We start from the raw sequence: 22,398 nt of genomic DNA, 5'->3' as shown, positions 1-22,398 counted from the left end.
GATTAGGAAATGAGACACTTAAAGTAGTAAAGGAGTTATGCTATTTGGGGAGCAAAATAACTGATGATGGTCGAAGTAGAGAAGATATAAAATGTAGACTGGCAATGGCAAGGAAAGCATTTCTGAAGAAGAGAAATTTGTTAACATCGAGCATAGATTTAGGTGACAGGATGTCGTTTCTGAAAGTATTTGTATGGAGTGTAGCCATGTATGGAAGTGAAATGTGGACAATAAATAGTTTGGACAAGAAGAGAATAGAAGCTTTCGAAATGTGGTGCTACAGAAGAATGCTGAAGATTAGATGGGTGGATCACAAGACTAATGAGGAGGTATTGAATAGAATTGCGGAGAAGAGGAGTTTGTGTCACAACTTGACAAGAAGAAGGGACCGGTTGGTAGGACATGTTCTGAGGCATCAAGGATCACAAATTTAGCATTGGAGGGCAGCATGGAGGGTAAAAATCGTAGAGGAGGACAAAGAGATGAATATACTAACAAGGGAACCTCCCCATCGCACCCCCCTCAGATTTAGTTATAACTTGGCACAGTGGATAGGCCTTGAAAAACTGAACACAGATCAATCGAGAAAACAGGAAGAAGTTGTGTGGAACTATGAAAAAACATGCAAAATATACAAACTGAGTAGTCCATGTGCTACATAGGCAACATCAAGGATAGGCAGACCTCAGGAACGCCGTGGTCCCGTGGTTAGCGTGAGCAGCTGCAAAACGAGGAGTCCTTGGTTCAAATCTTCTCTCGGGTGAAAGTTTTAATTTTTTATTTTCAGACTAATCTGTCCGTACAATTTTAGTGTGGGAGTAGACGTGATTGCCATTCCTCCAGGTTGTACACCTCTTGTGCAACCGTTAGATGTGTTTGGTTTTCCCCGCAAGTGAAATACTTTGTGAAAAGATTCTATGATTTTGCGAAGCTGCACAGGTACACAGAGCAGTATTGTTTACATGATCGTGTGTCGATTATCAAAGTTCAGGCACTCACACATAATCAACTTCGCTCTCCAAAATTCCAGGACATGTTCAAATTTGCTTGGGCATATGCAGGATTTGACGGTCTACACACGGAAAAATTTAAAAACGTTAAAAACATTTGTTTTGACAGAGCACAGCGAAAACTGTGCGACTGTGAAACTGTTGCATTCATTTGTTGCAGTTTATGTGACAAACTCTTACGTTTTTATCACTTTTTTGGGAGTGATTATCACATCCACAAGAAAACCTAAATCGGGTGAGGTAGAAGAATCTTTTTACTCATTTGCCAAGTGTACAAGATAGGTGGGTCGACAACATATTCCTGTCATGTGATGCACATGCCGTCACCAGTGTCGTATAGAATATATCAGACGTGTTTTCCTGTGGAGGAATCGGTTGACCTATGGCCTTGGGTTCAAATGTTTTCGGTTCCCATTGGAGAGGCACGTCCTTTCATCTACTAATTGCACGGTTTTGCGGTGCGGTCGCAAAACACAGACACTAAACTTTTTACAGTGAACAGGACGTCAATGAACGAATGGACGGATCACAACTTTGCGAAAATAAAGAAAGTAAACTTTTCACTCGAGGGAGGATTTGAACCAAGCACCTCTCGTTCCACAGCTGCTCACGCTAACCACGGGACCACGGCGCTCCTAAGAGCTCACTATACTTGATGTTGCCTATGTTGCACATGGACTACGCAGTTTGTATATTTTGCTTATTTTTTCATAGTTCCACACTTCTTCTTCCTATTTTCTTGATTGATCTGTGTTCAGTTTTTCAAGGCCTATCCACCGTGCCAAGTTATAACTAAATCTGAGGGGGGGGGGGGGGGGGGGGGTGCGATGGGGAGGTTCCCTTGTAAGCAGATTCAGAAGGATGTAGATTGCAGTAAATACTGGGAGATGATGAAGCTTGCACAGGATAGGGTAGCATGGAGAGCTGCATCAAACCAGTCTCAGGACTGAAGACTACAGCAACAACAAAGATGATAAATGTGGTTCACTGGAGAATTTCCAAGAAAAGAAACATGTGGAAAACAAACTAGAATAAGGGAAAGGGTCAGAGCCAATACAACATCTACATCTACATCTACATCTATACTCCGCGAGCCACCTTACGGTGTGTGGCGGAGGGTACTTATTGTACCACTATCTGATCCCCCCTTCCCTGTTCCATTCACGAATTGTGCGTGGGAAGAACGACTGCTTGTAAGTCTCCGTATTTGCTCTAATTTCTCGGATCTTTTCGTTGTGATCATTACGCGAGATATATGTGGGCGGTAGTAATATGTTGCCCATCTCTTCCCGGAATGTGCTCTCTCGTAATTTCGATAATAAACCTCTCCGTATTGCGTAACGCCTTTCTTGAAGTGTCCGCCACTGGAGCTTGTTCAGCATCTCCGTAACGCTCTCGCGCTGACTAAATGTCCCCATGACGAATCGCGCTGCTTTTCGCTGGATCATGTCTATCTCTTCTATTAATCCAACCTGGTAAGGGTCCCATACTGATGAGCAATACTCAAGAATCGGACAAACAAGCGTTTTGTAAGCTACTTCTTTCGTCGATGAGTCACATTTTCTTAGAATTCTTCCTATGAATCTCAACCTGGCGCCTGCTTTTCCCACTATTTGTTTTATGTGATCATTCCACTTCAGATCGCTCCGGATAGTAACTCCTAAGTATTTTACGGTCGTTACCGCTTCCAATGATTTACCACCTATGGCATAATCGTACTGGAATGGATTTCTGCCCCTATGTATGCGCATTATATTACATTTATCTATGTTTAGGGAAAGCTGCCAGCTGTCGCACCATGCATTAATCCTCTGCAGGTCTTCCTGGAGTACGTACGAGTCTTCTGATGTTGCTACTTTCTTGTAGACAACCGTGTCATCTGCAAATAGCCTCACGGAGCTACCGATGTTGTCAACTAAGTCATTTATGTATATTGTAAACAATAAAGGTCCTATCACGCTTCCTTGCGGTACTCCCGAAATTACCTCTGCATCTGCAGATTTTGAACCGTTAAGAATGACATGTTGTGTTCTTTCTTCTAGGAAATCCTGAATCCAATCACAAACCTGGTCCGATATTTCGTAAGCTCGTATTTTTTTCATTAAACGTAAGTGCGGAACCGTATCAAATGCCTTTCTGAAGTCCAGGAATACGGCATCAATCTGCTCGCCAGTGTCTACGGCACTGTGAATTTCTTGGGCAAATAGGGCGAGCTGAGTTTCACATGATCTCTGTTTGCGGAATCCATGTTGGTTATGATGAAGGAGATTTGTATTATCTAAGAACGTCATAATACGAGAACACAAAACATGTTCCATTATTCTACAACAGATTGACGTAAGCGAAATAGGCCTATAATTATTCGCATCTGATTTATGACCCTTCTTGAAAATGGGAACGACCTGCGCTTTCTTCCAGTCGCTAGGTACTTTACGTTCTTCCAGCGATCTACGATAAATTGCTGATAGAAAGGGGGCAAGTTCTTTAGCATAATCACTGTAGAATCTTAAGGGTATCTCGTCTGGTCCGGATGCTTTTCCGCTACTAAGTGATAGCAGTTGTTTTTCAATTCCGATATCGTTTATTTCAATATTTTCCATTTTGGCGTCCGTGCGACGGCTGAAGTCAGGGACCGTGTTACGATTTTCCGCAGTGAAACAGTTTCGGAACACTGAATTCAGTATTTCTGCCTTTCTTCGGTCGTCCTCTGTTTCGGTGCCATCGTGGTCAACGAGTGACTGAATAGGGGATTTAGATCCGCTTACCGATTTTACATATGACCAAAACTTTTTAGGGTTCTTGCTTAGATTGTTTGCCAATGTTTTATGTTCGAATTCGTTGAATGCTTCTCTCATTGCTCTCTTTACGCTCTTTTTCGCTTCGTTCAGCTTTTCCTTATCAGCTATGATTCGACTACTCTTAAACCTATGATGAAGCTTTCTTTGTTTCCGTAGTACCTTTCGTACATGATTGTTATACCATGGTGGATCTTTCCCCTCGCTTTGGACCTTAGTCGGTACGAACTTATCTAAGGCGTACTGGACGATGTTTCTGAATTTTTTCCATTTTTGTTCCACATCCTCTTCCTCAGAAATGAACGTTTGATGGTGGTCACTCAGATATTCTGCGATTTGTGCCCTATCACTCTTGTTAAGCAAATATATTTTCCTTCCTTTCTTGGCATTTCTTATTACACTTGTAGTCATTGATGCAACCACTGACTTATGTTAAGGCACCAGAGAATAGCTTCTATGGTACTAGAGCGAGCCATAGAGAACAAGAATTGTAGTGGTGGATAAAGAGTGGAATATATACTTTTTCTGTTTTTTTAAGTCATCAGTCGTCTGACTGGTTTGATGAGCCTCACCATGAATTCCTCTTCTGTGCCAACCTCTTCATCTCAAAGCAGCACTTGTTGCAACCTGTGTCCTCAATTATTTTCTGAATGCATTTCAGTCTCTGTCTTCTACAGTTTTTGCCCTCTACAGCTCCCTCTACTACCATAAAAATCACTCTCTGATGTCTTAACAGATGTCCTATCATCCTTTTCCTTCTCCCTGTCAGTATTTTACACATATTCCTTTCCTCTCTGATTCTGCACAGAACCTCCTCATTCCCTATCTTATCAGTTCACCTAATTTTCAACATTCGTCTGTAGCACATCTCAAATGCTTTGATTCTCTTCTGTTCCAGTTTTCACATAGTCCATGTTTCACTGACATACAGTGCTGTGCTCTAAACATACATTCTCACAAATTTCTTCCTCAAATTAAGGCCTATGTTTGATACTAGTAGGCTTCTCTTAGCCAGAATGCCCTCTTTGGCAGTGCTAGTCTGCTTTTGGTGTCCTCCTTGTTCCATCCGTCATTAGTTACTGCCTATGTAGTACAATTCCCTAACTACATCTACTTGTGGCCATCAATCCTGATGTTAAGTTTCCTGTTGTTCTCCTTTCTGCTACTTCTCATTACTTTCATCTTTCTTCAATTTACTCTCAATCCATATCTGTACTCATTAGACTGTTCATTCTATTCAGCAGATCCTGTAATTCTTCTTCACTTTCACTCAGGGTAGCAATGTTGTCAGTGAATTGTATCACTGATATCCTTTCACCTTGAATTTTAATTCCACCCCTGAACCTTTCCTTTATTTTCATCATTGCTTCTTCGAAGTACAGATTGACTACATACCTGTCTTACATCCTTTTTAAACTGGGTATTTCGTTTTTGGTCTTCCTATCTTATTATTCCTTCTTGGTCCTTGTACATATTGTATATTACCTGTCTCTCTCTAAAGCTTACCCATATTTTTCTGAGAATTCTGAACATCTTGCAACATTTTACATTGTTGAAAACTTCTTCCAGGTTGACAAATCCTATGAACATGTCTTCATTTTTCTTTAGTCTTGCTTCCATTATTGGCTGCAACATCGGAATTGCCTCTCTAGTGCCTTTACCTTTCCTAAAACCAAACTGATCGTCATCTAACACATCCTCAAATTTCTTTTCCATTCTTCTGTATGTTATTCTTGTCAGCAACTTGAATGCTTGAGCTGTTAAGCTGACTGTGTGATAATTCTCACACTTGTCAGCTCTTGGAGTCTTTGGAACTGTGTGGATGACATTTTTCCGAAAGTCAGATGGTACAGCGCCAGTCTCATACATGCTACACACCAACGTGTATAGTCATTTTGTTGCTACTTCCCCCAACTTCCCTCAATGATTTTAGGAATTTTGATGGACTTATCCCTACTACCTTATTTGATCTTAAGACCTCCACAGCGCTCTTAAATTATGATTCTTATATTGGATCCCCTATCTCTTCCATATCGACTCTCGTTTCTTCTTCTATCACATCAGACATTTCTTCACACTGATAGAGGCCTTCAATGTACATCCTCTCCGCTCTCTCCTCTGCATTTAACAGTGGAATTCCTCTTGCACTCTTAATGTTACTGCCCTTGCTTTTAATTTCACCGAAAGTTTTCTTCACTTTCCTACAAGCTGAGTCAGTCCTTGCTATAATCATTTCTTTTTTGATTTCGTTTAATTTTTCATGCAGACATTTCATCTTAGCTTCCCTGCACTTCCTACTTATTTTATTCCTCAGTGACTTGTATTTCTGTGTTCCTGAATTTCCCTGAACATTTTTGTACTTCCTTCTTTCATTGATCAACTTAAGTATTTGTTCTGTTACCCAAGGGTTCTTCACAGTTAGCCTCTTTCCACCTACGTTTCTCTTTCCAACTTATGTGATGCCATTTTTAGAGATGTCCATTGCTCTTCAACTGTACTGCCTACTAAGCTGTTCCTTGCTGCTGTATCTATAGCCTTAGAGAACTTAAAAAGTATCTTGTCATTCCTTAGTACTTCTGTATTCCACTTCTTTGGATACTGATTCTTTCTGACTAACGTCATAAACTTCAGCCTAATCTTCATCACTACTACATTGTGTTCTGAATCTATATCTGCTCCCGGGTATGCCTTACAATTCAGCATCTGATTTCAGAATCTCTGCCTGACCATGATGTGATCAGTAAAACAAGAAATTTTGTTCTGCAATTAGCCCAAAAGCATCTGGCAATTTTGACATTATCTTCATCCACTGGATGCTAAGTGTAAATTATCAGGAGGGTTTTTGTGGCGCAATAGGTGGGAGGCAGCTGCAAGTTCAGACCAAGAGACATATCAAGATAACTTAACCACATATGACACCCTAGGTCGAGTCGGCTGCAACTTGATTACAAGTATGCAAAGCTTCTTCCTGTGAATTATGAGCATTTCGATTCAGTGTATGGATGTGTTTCTGGTGGCTGAACAGACCAATCCTGACACAAAACATTCATCCACATACATCACACAGAATAGTTGGAGGAGGGTAGAGTTGTAACTGACAGAGCTTCCTTGCCTGTCACTTGGCCTCTTCGCCACATTTTCCTTCAAAAAAAGTTGACAGCAGTGGATGTCTTGATCCTCCATAGTAAGCAGTCCACAGCACATTCTTCCCATGTTTGTATCTTTATGCCAGTTGTCCTCGTGATGTGTTTTATCTGGTCCTTAAAGCGCTACTGCCTGAGCAGAGTTCACCATAAAGGATTTGGCAGGGAAGCCTCGCATTACTCATGTGATGAATATGGCCTAACCATCTCAATTGTTGAGTGATGATGGTGGCCTCAATGCCGCTTAGATGCGCTTCCTCAAGAACCGCATTGTGGGTAACATGGTTCTCCCACTTAATGTTCAAGATGTGTGTGCCTTTTTGCTGGAGGAAGTGTTCAAGTTTCTTGATATCATGGCAATAGAGTGTCAAAGTTTCACAGCTGTACAGCAACGCAGAAGTGACAACAGCTCTGTACACCATGAGTCTGGTATGCAGCTTTAGGTCTTTTTTTATGAAGACTCTGTCTGTTAACTGTCCAAACGCTGCATGGGCAACCCCTGTTCTTTTATCAACATCTTCAGAGGTAAAGGTTTAGAAAAGATGGTTCCAACATATGACAAGTGCTCAACTTGCTCTAGTGCTGTGTCTACGATAGAGGTATTGAATTAAGGGAGAGTTAATTCTGAGTACCTTCATTTTCCCAGCATTGATGATTCAACCACAGCAATCATATGCAGTTTTAAAGCAGCTGACTGACAGCTGTAACTCTGGCGGTGTTAGAGGAGGAGATGCAGTGTCATCAACATGCTGTAGTTCTGTCACCCAGGTAACCTGAACACGTCTTTGTGAACAAAGTATTGCCAGATTGAAGAGACCTCCATAAAAACGAAATTTAATCATCATGCCTGGGTTGTTTGCAGATGACTAATACAGCATGGTAGCCATGAACAGAGAAAAGAGGGTTGGAGCAAGCATGCAGTGTTGTTTCAAATCCTGACTGACTGGAAACAAACCCAGTGCAGTGTTACCACGAAGAACTTGCCCAGACACGAAATCAAGTAGATCTTGAACCATATCCACATAGTGCTCAGGACATCCAAAGTGTCCATTACCTTCCACATGGCAGATCTAGGCACTGAATCAAAGGATTTTTCAAGGACATACAAACTAAATATAGGTACTACTGTTGCTCTCTGCATTTTTCATGGAGCTGTCTAGCACAAAATATCATATCTGTCATGCCTCTGGAGGTTTGGAAATCACACCGAGATTCTGCCAAAATCTTATCTTGGAACCTATTTAATAGAATTCTTGAGAGAATTTTACCTGCAACTGACAACAGCAATATACGATGGTAGTTCCCACACACATTACGGTCACCTTTCTTAGAGATAGTGCTGATAGTAGCATTCTTCCAGTCATCAGGTACTTCTCGAGTTTCCCAAATTAATAGGATCAGTATAAAAAGTCTAATCTTGAAGGGTGTAGCTCTACTTTGTATCTGTTCCAGAGGAATGTTGTCAGGATCATGAGTCTTTCTTGGTCTCGACTGATTTAGTGTTTTGATAAAGTCTCCGTATGTGGGTGGAAGCACCATCCATGATAGCTGGGGTTGCTGAGAGACATTATATAGAACATTGAAGGCACAGTTTAGGAGCACAGAGTAATGTTCCTTCCAACACCCTAAGTTTTCATTCTCAGTTAAAATGATGGAACTGCTAGCAGTCTTCAGTGTTCTAGATGAGGATTGAATTGGGTGATATATCTCCTTCACACCTGCATAGAAGTTTTGTAGGTCACAGTCATCAGATAATTTTTGCAGTTCTTCAGCTTTTTGTAGCTACCAGTTATTCTTGATTTCTGTATAGATGACGGAGAACTGAGTGCTTTCCGTGACCTGCCACAGTTCCAACCTCACACCATGATTTAGGATGATTAAATAATATGTTGGGTGAAACCAATAATATGCCTGTCCTGGGTCAAATCACACCAACTACACCATTTTCCTTGCACTGTATATTCAAGGACTGTATACTCTCTCCTCCACGTATGACTCAAGTATTTATGAGCCCTTAGCTATTTATTTCTTGCCATTATTTTTACACTTATAATTAGTCTGTTCTTACACAAATGCAATATGTATTGGAAGAGTGCAACATAAAATGCAGTGTATGATTCTCAATAAATGAATAATAGTCAGGACCTCTTTTGTCATCGGCAACATATGTCTTCCTTTAAGTGCAGGCCACAACATGACAATACACTGCACTTTGGAGGACTTAAGATCAAATAAGGGAGAAGTGATAGATAAAAGTTCATCTGAATTTCTAAAATCATTGAGGGAAGTAGCAACAAAATGACTATTCACATTGGTGGGTAGAATGTACAAGACTGGCGATGTATCGTCTGACTTTCGGAAAAATATCATCCACACAGTTCCGAAGACTCCAAGAGCTGACAGGTGCAAGAATTATCGCACAGTCAGGTTAACAGCTCAAGCATTAAAATAGCTGACAAGAATAATACACAGAAGAATGGAACAGAAAATTGAGGAAGTGTTAGATGACGATCAGTTTGGTTTTAGGAAAGGTAAAGGCACCAGAGAGGCAAATCTGATGTTGCAGTCGACAATGGAAGCAAGACCAAAGAAAAATAAGACATGTTCATAGGATTTGTCAACCTGGAAAAAGTGTTCAACAATGTAAAATTTTGAAAGATGTTCGAAATTCTAAGAAAAATATGGGTAATCTATAGGGAGAGATGGATAATATACAATATGTACAAGAACCAAGAGGGAATAATACGAGTGGAAGAAGAAAAACGAAAAGCTTGGATTACAAAGGGTAAAGACAGGTACGTAGTCAATCTGTACTTCAAAGAAGCAATGATGAAAATAAAAGAAAGGTATCACACAACAAAATACTAAAGCACAATGAAAAAGAGTGCTAATGAAATAATCATGATTGTAATTTGGTTGTCTGCCTAACAAGGGCTACAAATTACATGAGTGAAAGGTTGAAGTCTTTTGAAAAATGAGAGTTAGACAGTTACATGTACCATAGAACATTTGAACAATTTGTTTATCAAAAAGATGTGGAACAAGTGAGTTTACAGAATATGTATATAATGTTAGTGCTAACATTAACAAACACACTATTTTTAATCCTATTCATACAATTATACTTAAAAACTGCCCCCCATAAACACAGTGAGTTTTAATTTAACCTCGATTATATTTTGTTAATGTAATTTGGTCTGAATACTACTGAAGTGTAATTCTCAACAACCATTTTTTTGTTTCATGACTTTTTACTTTCCACAAAAAAGGGACCACTATCCTAAACATTTTACAATAACTTTTGATGTTGTACACACAAATAATTTTCATATATCTACAATAATATGAAAAGTTGTTGATATCCCAATATGGACTTTCCACTGTTTAATTTTCAAATATGTTTACTCTACAAAGTGAGAAACATTAGTTTGACATTTAACAGCTATGCTGTTACAAAAATATAGTTACATGCTTGTTAGAGGTCAAGGAAGTAAATAAATACAATGACAATTAAGTTAACAATAAAGTAGCATTTATTTTGGAAGAGACTGTTCTACATGTCTGCTTATTGTAATGCAAGTAAAATCAAGCAATACTTTCAGTTGCTTTACATTTAATTAATTTAAGTATTTTATAAATAAATTATTTCACCTGATTTAATTAGCCTTAAAATACTTTTGCTACAATGATAAGTAAATATTTTCTCTTTCACACTTAATATCCCCACCTTGTTAATGGCATGTCCCATATGTGGTTTTCCATTGGCATATGGAGGGCCATCATGCAGTATGAATTCTGGATCCTCAGTGTGTTCTCTTTGCCATGAATATAATGAGGAGAATCTGCATTTCTAAATAAAACCATATATTATGAGTATGATGAACAAAGATGATACAGAACACTGGTCATCTTCAAAAAGATAGTACCTAAAACAGTTTATACTATCAGCTGCATAGCTGAGATAACATTTTCATTGTTCAACACAATATTTGATTATTCATCTAGTTGCCAAAATTTTCTGTAGAAGAATGGAATTGTCAACACAGCAGAATAACCAAAATATACATTCTCATTATCTATGTATCTATCTATAATTTGAGACAGGTGCGGAATATAAGGTTTATTAAGTTACTTGTACAAAAGTACCCTTTAAGTGTGAAAATGGTAAATAACACAAAAATGTTTGATACAGCAGTGAAAGCAATATATCTTCAGGTTTTATTCCCACCTAACACTGTTAATTCCTAACATCCCTGATAGGTGGCATGTGCAAATGAATTATTCCAACAGTCATCATGGAGTTGTACAACAGTGCTACTGTTCAGAGACAATTTTGGACTAAATATTGCAAGTTGCCACCTCAAAGACAAACTGTTACTAACTGGTACAATCGTTGGAGAGTGCTGACCGATCCTAATGTCCCAAATGCAGCATGCTATGAGATGTACGTCCAGTTTCAGTGAAACAATTTCACAAATAACAGCTTGTCTTTGAGGTGGTGGCTTGTTATTTTTAGTCCTGAACTGTTTCTGGAGCGTAGTAGTAGATTTGGATTTGTGAAAGCATAAATAACACTGTGCTCATTCTGCACTGTTATATGACTCCATGACAACTGTTGGAATAACTTACTCACGCTTGCCCACCTGGTGGGAACATTGGGAACTAATAGTGTTACACGGAAATAAAACCTAAATGTATACAACATTCAGTGCTGTATCACACAATTCTGTAAGTTATTTACCTTTTTCACAATTAAAGATTACTTTTGTATACCTAATTTATAAACACCCTGCCCTTAAAAATAACAGCAATGATTGTAGTACAGGGGATATCTCCTTAAACCTGATGAAACTTGAGCACACTGGGTGTGCTCCTTACGCTGTTGCAATTCTGTGATCAAAAATGCCATGTTGCTTCTATCAACAATCTAAGATATACACATTTGCCTTCCAGCAATATAAAAATTGACCAGTTTCACAATTAATTCTAGTTTGTTTGTTTTTTTCCTCTTAAAATAATTGTTGCCTATCTATACTTACTACCCAGGTCTCCAAATATGTGGAGTTTTCATGTGTATATATAACACTAACCAAAATGACCTTGCTGTGCTGGTACTGTGAACGGATGAAAGCAAGGGGAAACTACAGCCATAATTTTTCCCTACGGCATACAGCTTTACTGTGTGGTTAAATGACGATGGCGTCCTCTTGGGTAAAATACTCCGGAGGTAAAATAGTCCCCCATTTGGATCTCTGGGCAAGGACTACTCAAGAGGATGTCGTTATCAGGAGAAAGAAAACTGGCGTTCTACGGATCGGAGCGTGGAATGTCAGATCCCTTAATCGGGCAGGTAGGTTAGAACATTTAAAATGGGAAATGGATAGGTTAAAGTTACATACAGTGGGAATTAGTGAAGTTCGGTGGCAGGAGGAACATGACTTCTGGTCAGGTGACTACAGGGTTATAAATACAAAATCAAATAGGGGTAATGCAGGAGTAGGTTTAACAATGAATTTAAAAAAATAGGAGTGCAGGTAAGCTAGTACAAACAGCGTAGTGAATGTATTATTGTGGCCAAGACAGACACGAAGCCCACCGCAGATGACGAAGAGATTGATGAAATGTATGATGAGATAAAAGGAATTATTCAGATAGTGAAGGGAGAGGAAAATTTAATGGTCATGGGTGACTGGAATTCGATAGTAGGAAAAGGAAGAGAAGGAAACATAGTAAGTGAATGTGGAATGGGGGTAAGGAATGAAAGAGGAAGCTGCCTGGCAGAATTTAGCATAGAGCATAACTTAATCATAGCTAACATTTGGTTCAAGAATCATGAAAGAAGGTTGTATACATGGGAGAGGCCTGGAGATACTGGAAGGTTTCAGATAGATTATATAATGGTAAGACAGGGATTTAGGAACCAGGTTTTAAATTGTAAGACTTTTCCAGGGCCAGATGTGGACTCTGACCACAATCTATTGGTTATGAACTGTAGATTAAAACTGAAGAAACTGCAAAAAGGTGGGAATTTGAGGAGATGGGACCTGGATAAACTGAAAGAACCAGAGGTTGTAGAGTGTTTCAGGGAGAGGATTTGGGAACAATTGACAAGAATGGGGGAAAGAAATACAGTAGATCAAGAATGGGTAGCTTTGAGAGATGAAATAGTGAAGGCAGCAGAGGCTGCGTAAAAAGACAAGGGCTAATAGATATCCTAGGGTAACAGAAGAAATATTGAATTTAACTGATGAAAGGAGAAAATATAAAAATGCAGTAAATGATGCAGGCAAAAAGGAATACTGATGTCTCAAAAATGAGATCGACAGGGATGGCTAGAGGGCAAATGTAAGGATGTAGAGGCATATAACACTAGGAGTAAGACAGATACTGCCTACAGGCAAATTAAATAGACCTTGGAGAAAAGAGAACCACTTGTATGAATATCAAGAGCTCAGTTGGAAACCCAGTTCTAAGCAAAGAAGGGAAAGGAGATAGGTGGAAGGATTACATAGATGATCTGTACAAGGGCGATGTACACTCATGCTCATGAATTAAGGATAATGTTGATACATTGTGACACAACATTCTGGTGGGCGGTTTGCGGGTTTAAATCACCTCGGGTATGACCATGCGGTGCATTTGACCTGTGGTTGTCGCGCAGTGGTGCTGGCAGCAGTCGACATATGCAGAGGTGTGTTGGTACATGTCAGAGTACGGTGCAGCGAGTAAGTGTGCAGATGTTTTCAGACGTGCTAATGGTGACTGTGTGTTGAAAATGGCTCAAAGAACACATATTGATGACGTTATGAGGGGTAGAATACTAGGGCAACTGGAGGCTGGTCAAAAACAGCAGGTCGTAGAATGGGCCCTCTGTGTGCCACAAAGTGTGATCTCAAGATTACGGCAACGATTCCAGCAGACAGGAAACATGTCCAGGAGCTACAGTATGGGACGCCCGCAGTGTACAAGAAGACCGATATCTCACTATCAGTGCCTGCAGACGGCCACGGAGTACTGCAGGTAGCCTTGCTCGGGACCTTACCACAGCCACTAGAACAGTCGTCTCCAGACACACAGTCTACTGACAACTGAACAGACATGGTTTATTTCCCTGGAGACCTGCAAGGTGCATTCCACTGACCCCTGGACACAGGAGAGCCCGCAAAGCCTGGTATCGACACAGTACATGGTATTTGGAACATTGGTCCCAGGTTATGTTCACGGACGAGTTCAGGTATACTCTGAACAGTGATTCACGCCGAGTTTTCATCTGGCATGAACCAGGAACCAGATACCAACCACTTAATGTCGTTGAAAGTGCTCTGTATGGAGGCCATGGTTTGATAGTGTGGGGTGGGATTATGATTGGTGCACGTACAACCCTGCATGTCTTTGACAGAGGAACTGTAACAGGTCTGATTTAATGGGACGTCATCATTGCACCAGTATGTCTGCGTTTTCAGGGGTGCAGTGGGTCCCACCTTCCCCCTGGTGGATGATAATGCACAGCCCCATCAAGCTGCCATCATGGAGGAATACCTTGAGACAGAAGATATCAGGTGAATGGAGTGGCCTGCCTGTTCTCCAGACCTAAACCCCATCGAGCACATCGGGGATGCTGTCGGTCGACATACTGCTGCATGTCTTCAAACCCCTAGGACACTTCAGGAGATCCAACAGGTACTGGTGCAAGAATGGGAGGCTATACCCCAGCAGCTGCTCAGTCACCTGATCCAAAGTATGCCAACCTGTTGTGCGGCCTGTGTACGTGTGCTTGGTGATCATATCCCATATTGATGTCGGGGTACATGTGCAGGAAACAATGGCTTTTTGTACCACATGTGTTTCAGTACGGTTTTCTCAATTTATCACTAACACTGTGGACTTGCAGATCTGTGGTGTGTGTGTTCCCTATGTGCCTATGCAATTCGCACCAGTTTTGTGTAGTGCCACGTTGTGTGGCACCACATTCTGCAATTATCCTTAGATTTATGAGCATGAGTGTACTTGAGGACAATATTATGGAAATGGAAGAGCATGTAAATGAAGATGAAATGGGAGATATGATACTGCATGAAGAGTTTGACAGAGCAGTGAAAGATGTAAGTTGAAACAAGGCCCCGGGAGTAGACAACATTCCATTAGAACTACTGATAGCCTTGGGAGAGCCAGCCCTGACAAAACTCTACCATCTGGCGAACAAGATGTATGAGACAGTCGAAGTACACTCAGACTTCAAGAAGAATATAATAATTCCAATCCAAAAGAAAGCAGGTGTTGACAGATGTGAAAATTACCAAACTATCAGTTTAATAAGCCACGGCTGCAAAATACTAACATGAATTCTTTACACACGAATGGAAAAACTGGTAGAAGCCAACCTCGGGGAAGATCAGTTTGGATTCCGTAGAAATGTTGGACCACATGGGGCAATACTGACCCTAAAACTTATCTTAGAAGATAGATTAAGGAAAGGCAAACCTATGTTTCTAGCGTTTGCAGACTTAGAGAAAGCTTTTGACAGTGTTGACTGGAATGCTCTCTTTCAAATTCTGAAAGTGGCAGGGGTAAAATACGGGGAGCGAAAGGCTATTTACAATTTATTTACAATTTGTACAGAAACCATATAGCAATTATAAGAGTCGAGGGTCATGAAAGGGAAGAAGGGAAGCAGTGGTTGAGAAGGGAGTGAGACAGGGTTGTAGCCTCTCCCCAATGTTATTCAATCTATTATATTAAGCAAGTAGTAAAGGAAACAAAAGAAAAATTCGGAGTAGGAATTAAAATCCATGGAGAAGAAATAAAAATTTTGAGATTCACTGATGACATTGTAATTCTGTCAGAGAGAGCATAGGACCTGGAAGAGCAGCTGAACGGAATAGACAGTGTCTTGAAAGGAGGATATAAAATGAACATCAACAAAAGCAAAACAAGGATAATGGAATGTAGTCGAATTAAATTGGGTGATGCTGAGGGAATTAGATTAGGAAATGAGACACTTAAAGTAGTAAATGAGTTTTGCTATTTGGGGAGCAAAATAACTGATGATGGTCGAATTGTAGAGGATATAAAATGTAGACTGGTAATGGCAAGGAAAGCACTTCTCAAGAAGAGAAATTTGTTAACATAGAGTATAGATTGAAACGTCAGGAAGTTTTTTCTGAAAGTATTTGTGTGGAGTGTTGCCATGTATGGAAGTGAAACATGAATGATAAATAGTTTAGACAAAAAGAGAACAGAAGCTTTCAAAATGTGGTGCCACAAAAAAATGCTGAAGATTAGATGAGTTGACCACACAACTAATGAGGAGGTATTGAATAGAATTGGGGAGAAGAGAAATTTGCGGCACAACTTGAGTAGATGAAGGGATCGGTTGGTAAGACATGCTCTGAGGCGTCAAGGAATCACCAATTTGGTATTGGAAGGCAGCATGGAGGGTCAAAATCATACAGTAGTTACTGGGATATGAAGAAGCTGCATCAAACCAGATATCTGTGTGTGTATGTGTGTGTGATTTAGCAGATCTCCCACTAAACATATATTTTTTTGGTATTTAGAGAAAGGTGTTTGTGTATATCTAACAGCCTTTTCAGTACCTGCAATAGCAACATAGTGGATGACTGGCTGATCTGAACTTGTAACCTTAGTCCACATGATCTTGCTATATTGTTACTTTGAACATCTGAAAGCAAAGAGAAACTGAATCCATTATATTTCCTGAGGGCATGCAACTCTGCTGTGTGGCTTAATGATTACACATCCTCTGGGATAAAATACTCTGGAGGTAAAAAAAAGTCCTCTGTTCTGATATCCAGGTGAGAACTGCTTGGTAAGAAGTTTCCACCAGAAAAAATAAATCTGGTTTTCTATAGGCTGTAAGAGTGGAACATCAGATTCTTAACCATTCAGGTGGATTACAGAACTTTTGCAAGAGGAATGGATATGTTGAAGTTAAATATAGTGGGACGTAGTGAAGAGCAGAGACAGGATGGCTAAGATTTCTGGTCAGACGAATATAACGTTATCAATGCAAAATCAAATAGGGATAACACAGGAGTAGGACCAATAACGAATAAAAAATAGAACTGCAGGTGACCTATTACCTGCAGAGTCAACACATTATCATAGCCACCACAGACACAAAGCCAATAACAACCACAGTAGTACAAGTGTATATGCCTACTAGCTTTGCATATTATGATGAGACTAAATAATGTATGATGTCATTAAAAAAAAATATTCAATTCATTAGTAGAGACAAAAATTTAACCGTGGTCTGGGAACTACAATTCAACAGCAGGAAAAATAAGGGAACGGAAAAACAATGGGAGAACATGGACGTTGGTAAAGAAATGAAAGGGCAAGCAACCTAATATAATGTTAGGCCTATACATAATACGTTTTAAACCTAGTAGAATGTCAGACCCATACATAACAATTTAATTAATTCAAGCACTTTTTTTTAAAAAAAGATTTGTGAATGAAGGTTGTACACATGGAAAGAGACCTGCAGATACAAGAAGACTTTGGATAGATTATGTTTTGGTAAAACACAATTTGAACTGCAAACATTTCCATGGGCAGATGTATACTCTGATCATAATTTACTGCTTGTAGACTATAGCTTAAAACTGGAGAAATTGCAGAACGTAGGTAATTAAAAACAGAAGACCTGCATCATGAATTGAAACAGTCAGTGGCAGCTGAGCATTTCAAAATAAGTGTTACGCGAAGACTGAATGAATCAGGAAAAAATAAGAAAACACTGACCATTCAGAGGAGAATATTTGCATGGCTATTAAACACACAGTTGTCAGCAGTGGTTTTCCCTACAGGAAGACCCTTAAAAATTCAGTTTACTTCAGTATCAATAGTATTAAAAACCCATGTTAAATAGTGTTTATTTCAAAAAGCTCTGCTATCTTGCAGAGCAGGTATTCCAACAGTAAATCATAGGTGTAAATATTAACTTTAGAAATATAAGGTCAGTGACCTAGAAGTTACTTGAAAAATTTTAACATGTTATTTCATGCGAGTTTCTAGTCTTTGTTAGTCTCTGCCTTGCCATATTAAAATCCTGTTTGCTTCTAGTGCCGTGATGGCATATGTTAACCGGGTATCAGATCCACTTAAGTTGTTGTCAACAAAAAGTAATGGTGCACAGTTATGTGAATCTATAACTGTCAGTTACTTCAGCTTCAAAAAAGGAGACAGAAGTTTTTCTTGAAACTGAATTTGCTCATTATCCAGTTACCTTTTTCTTACTACTAATTTCAGAATCTCACTGACATAACAGCCTTGGACCTGTATCATTATTCTGTAGATGGTGTGTAACTTCTCTGCCTAACAGGCATATGTATCAGTTCAGTATCAGTCTGAAGAAAACTACAGTAGGTAATGGATACTGGCTAGTAGCAAGAGTACACAGAGCCATATCTTGTGAAATACCACAACTACTGATCACAAGCTTTTACTTGGCCCCTGAGCAGTGGGTACTACGAGTGGAAGCTTGCAATCTGCTCTTAGCACATTGGCTACTGAGACAAGCCCCAACTTCTCCCAGAGCAGGCAGCTCATGGCAGAATTGACATGGATGTTGGTTAAGTCGTTAAAAGCACCAGCTACAGCATCTTAGCTCATATTTTTGTTAAATAATATTAAAAACCACTATGCACAACACCACAATGGATCGACACTATATTCTCAACGGTTATTTATTGTTACGGCACACAATAGTGTTACACAGCTAAGGTTGGCAATGAGTGTAAACACTCCAGAGCAGTGTGAAGTCAGTCGACTTCCACCAATCATAGAGGAGCCAGGATGAAGTGTGTGACCAATTCCATCATTCTCTAAGCTCTATGAAACTAACTGCCCCCCCCCCCCCCCCCCGCCCCACACCACCACCACTATGGATTCTTGGCATATTCTTGATTACCACAACATAGTATCAATGCTTCACAGATTATTGTAAAGGTCACATGATAGAACAGACTGCACAAAACTATCGTGCAGATCGCAAAAGTGTGCTCATAAAGAACAATATGTGGAACATGTTTCTGAGGTCTGGTAACCTCCTTAAAAATCGATAAGGACAAAGGAATGAAAGAAATCGCTAAAAATACATGTGATATATTGGTAGTGTGATATTATGAGAGCATGCCAATGGTGAGCTGGAACAAATTAGAAGAAATTCGGCACAAAATTGCATCTTTGGTACTGAATGGGAAACTTTGGGAACATCCATTACATGAAATGTTTCCAAAATAAACAACTACCAGTAGACACCTAGGACTTTACATGGATGAGAAATGGCTGTAAGAGGATCCTAAACTGAATATACTGTAGAGCCAGCAAGCTAATGCACAAATTAACCATGGTCAGTTATGTGAAATACAAACTACACCTGTAAGCAGTTCAAATTTACCACAGATCACCCTACCAAATGACAATCACTTGGAAAAAAAACTTGTATCTAATGAAGATTATGATCTAAATATTATCACTGGTGGGCCATTATCACATTTTTAAACACAGTTTTAATGCTTCAGTGATATTTTTTATCATGTTATAGTATCTGGAATTATCAGTTAAAGTGTGATATTGGCCCAACTCTGAAATCTTAGTTGTGGTGACATATTGATCTGTAGTGCAGCCCAGGCTAGGATACAGTGGAAGGTCACAATTTGGTTGTGAATTGGCAAAGTCAATGCACGTGAAAGCAGAAAATCTGGTTGAAGTAACAAACTGACCAGTAGTGAAGACTAACATTTATATCTGCATCATATCGGTAACTTGCAAACACTTCCTTAATTCCATCCACAACTATGGCAGCAAAATGTAAGAATCCCAGAAAGTTAAATTGTCTGTACAATAATGTAATGCAATGTAATATTAAACCCAATAAAAAAAAGATATCGTGACTGACAAAAGGAATAAGCCAAGATTATTCACTGTACTAAATCTATATAAGTCTCCCTTTCCTTGACAACAACTACAGAAATTGGGCCAGTAGTTTATTAGTTTTAAAGAACGTGTGATGCTGACTGAAGATGCAGAGGTGGGAATCAAACCAGTCATACGAAAACAATTAAAGAGAAGTAAATTGCATTTATTAGGCATCATTCTGTTCTTTCCTTTTGAATATTGCAGTTAAATAACTATTCACACTCAAAGCTACATTGCAGTTCAGCAAACGGGGAAAACCAACACAAAAATATCACAAAGTCCTATCCAGTATAAATACAAGCACAGTGGTGAAAATAAAAACATACCATCTTCTGGTGGGTGTTCAAATTCACTGTCCCTCATTAGTATTTTAAATTAATAATATAATAATTGCTTTGAACATTCAAATTCTCCGCCCTTTATTAGTATTTTGAAATTAAAGAAGCATGTAGTCGCCATCATAATATTCGATGCATTATTCATTTATGGTAGTGAAATGTTCTGTAATTGGGTAGCAAGTCACAATTTCCGTTGACTGAAAATCAAATGTAGTGCGAGCAAATGATTTATTCCCACCGTGACATTCCCGGGCCACCCACAACTAAGATAAATGCTGTTCAGCATCTTTTAACATGTCAAGTGCAATTACCAACAGCTGCAATTCCAAACAAACGACACAGTTTGTCTTCTTACGAAACATGTTCCATGTGATAACATGAAACATGACTTTAGGCGTATCTACATAATGTCTTTTGTAGTCTAGCCTAATTGACGCAAATATAACAGAAAAATAATGAAGTGCGCAATACGGATACAACATTTTCAGGTGAGTCTAGACGAAGGAAGAATTCACCGGTACGAACATTACACCATGGCTGTTGCTTCAAGCAAGAATAACTGAGAAACATTTGAAGTATATAGCTAACAATAAGCCTCTTTTTAACGCTTATAAGGCAATATGTATCGTACTTCGTAAATAAACCTGTCACGCTCAGCTCTTTTTCTGCCTTCTATCCTTGCTGGAAACTTTGTGTTAGGAAGGTTCACTGTGTCCGAATACTTCTTTCTAACAGCCTTTCCTTCGTGTTTGACGCTTGTATCTGAAGAACTGTAACGGTTCAACTTCTTGAAACAACGATAATGCGCTGGCCTCCTCACTAAGTAATTAAATCCAGTCATTTTGATGCATAGCACATCACAAAACCAAAATATTTACATTTGGATTTGAATTACACTTGGCAAAGTCTTTGAAAGAAAGACACATACACATTTATACCAAAGAGTTTCAAGAACATTAAACCCCCTTGGCCTGTATTTTCATCTTTGATATATTGTGATACTCGACGTTTGGACCGATATTGTACAGAAATCACCAACTTCAGTTGCATACGCATTAATTATACCCAGTTTTACACACAATGTAATTTTTTGGCGTTTCATAATAATGGAATCATTCTAATCTTGTCTATATTAGTGAATCGTTCTCGTGCACACGCGATACCCCAATAATAAAATCTGTTATTACAGAATAGCACAGCTTGTTTTTAAAATGTACGATAAGACTTGCATTTCACATGACTGGTACGACATTACAGCCTGAAGACTCTGGCTTGTGCAACGTGAACCGAAATCATATTCTTACGTATTTGTAGCTATATTTTAATTCATAAACACTAAATTTTGCATAAATTTAGCCACAATTTTTGGAGCAGATACACGTCACGAAAAGCACAATCATTTTATCGTCTCGAACCGTATAAAGTACTATATTGCAGTCTCATGCAGAAACGAAAATACGTACCGTAATCTGTGATGAAGTGATATAATGGGGTGCACTGAGACAAAATACAACTTTTGTTATAACTCTGTATTAGCAATACAAATTAAATGTTGGCAACAATGATGTTTCTCTGACCATTTAGGTCTATTCTAAAGCTGAGACAGTCTACTGTTTTTTCCCGCCAATTTTGCTGCTCAGTTGTGTTATTTACTCTGACAGGTTATATTGTGCTTGAATGAGATTTTCACTCTGCAGCAGAGTGTGCGCTGATATGAAACTTCCTGGCAGATTAAAACTGTGTGCCCGACCGAGACTCGAACTCAGGACCTTTGCCTTTAGCGGGCAAGTGCTCTACCGACTGAGCTACCGAAGCTCGCAGGAGAGCTTCTGTAAAGTTTGGAAGGTAGGAGACGAGGTACTGGCAGAAGTAAAGCTGTGAGTACCGGGCGTGAGTCGTGCTAAAGTAGCTCAGTCGGTAGAGCACTTGCCCGCGAAAGGCAAAGGTCCCGAGTTCGAGTCTCGGTCGGGCACACAGTTTTAATCTGCCAGGAAGTTTCATATATTGTGCTTTTTTTCCCCCTAAAGTACTGGAAACTTTACTCAACTAACACATATCCTGCATTTGAATAAAGCTGAAGTTCTTGTTAAAGATGAGGAATACATCTAAGATCATTAACTTTCTATTGTTATTACACATTTAAAAAAAGGTTTCTTTAAAACTT

General features: G+C 39.3%; 1 protein-coding gene across 1 annotated transcript in view; it reads right to left on the bottom strand.

The window, feature by feature from the left end:
* The window catches only part of LOC126187820 (isoleucine--tRNA ligase, mitochondrial), a 106,658-nt gene extending 85,516 nt beyond the window's left edge, over positions 1–21,142 (bottom strand). The window contains exons 1-2 of the mRNA XM_049929112.1: positions 20,866–21,142; positions 10,676–10,798 (exon numbers count right to left, since the gene is read on the bottom strand). Coding sequence (XP_049785069.1) covers positions 10,676–10,798; positions 20,866–21,075 — 333 coding nt within the window. The 5' untranslated portion in view covers positions 21,076–21,142. The remainder of the gene's footprint in view (positions 1–10,675; positions 10,799–20,865) is intronic.
* Between the last annotated feature and the right edge of the window lie 1,256 nt (positions 21,143–22,398).

The sequence above is a fragment of the Schistocerca cancellata genome, chromosome 5 (genome assembly GCF_023864275.1).
Source record: "Schistocerca cancellata isolate TAMUIC-IGC-003103 chromosome 5, iqSchCanc2.1, whole genome shotgun sequence".
In the NCBI taxonomy this organism is placed as follows: domain Eukaryota; kingdom Metazoa; phylum Arthropoda; class Insecta; order Orthoptera; family Acrididae; genus Schistocerca; species Schistocerca cancellata.
The sequence above is the reverse complement of the archived record's forward strand: the minus strand, read 5'-3'. Positions and strand labels throughout refer to the sequence as shown.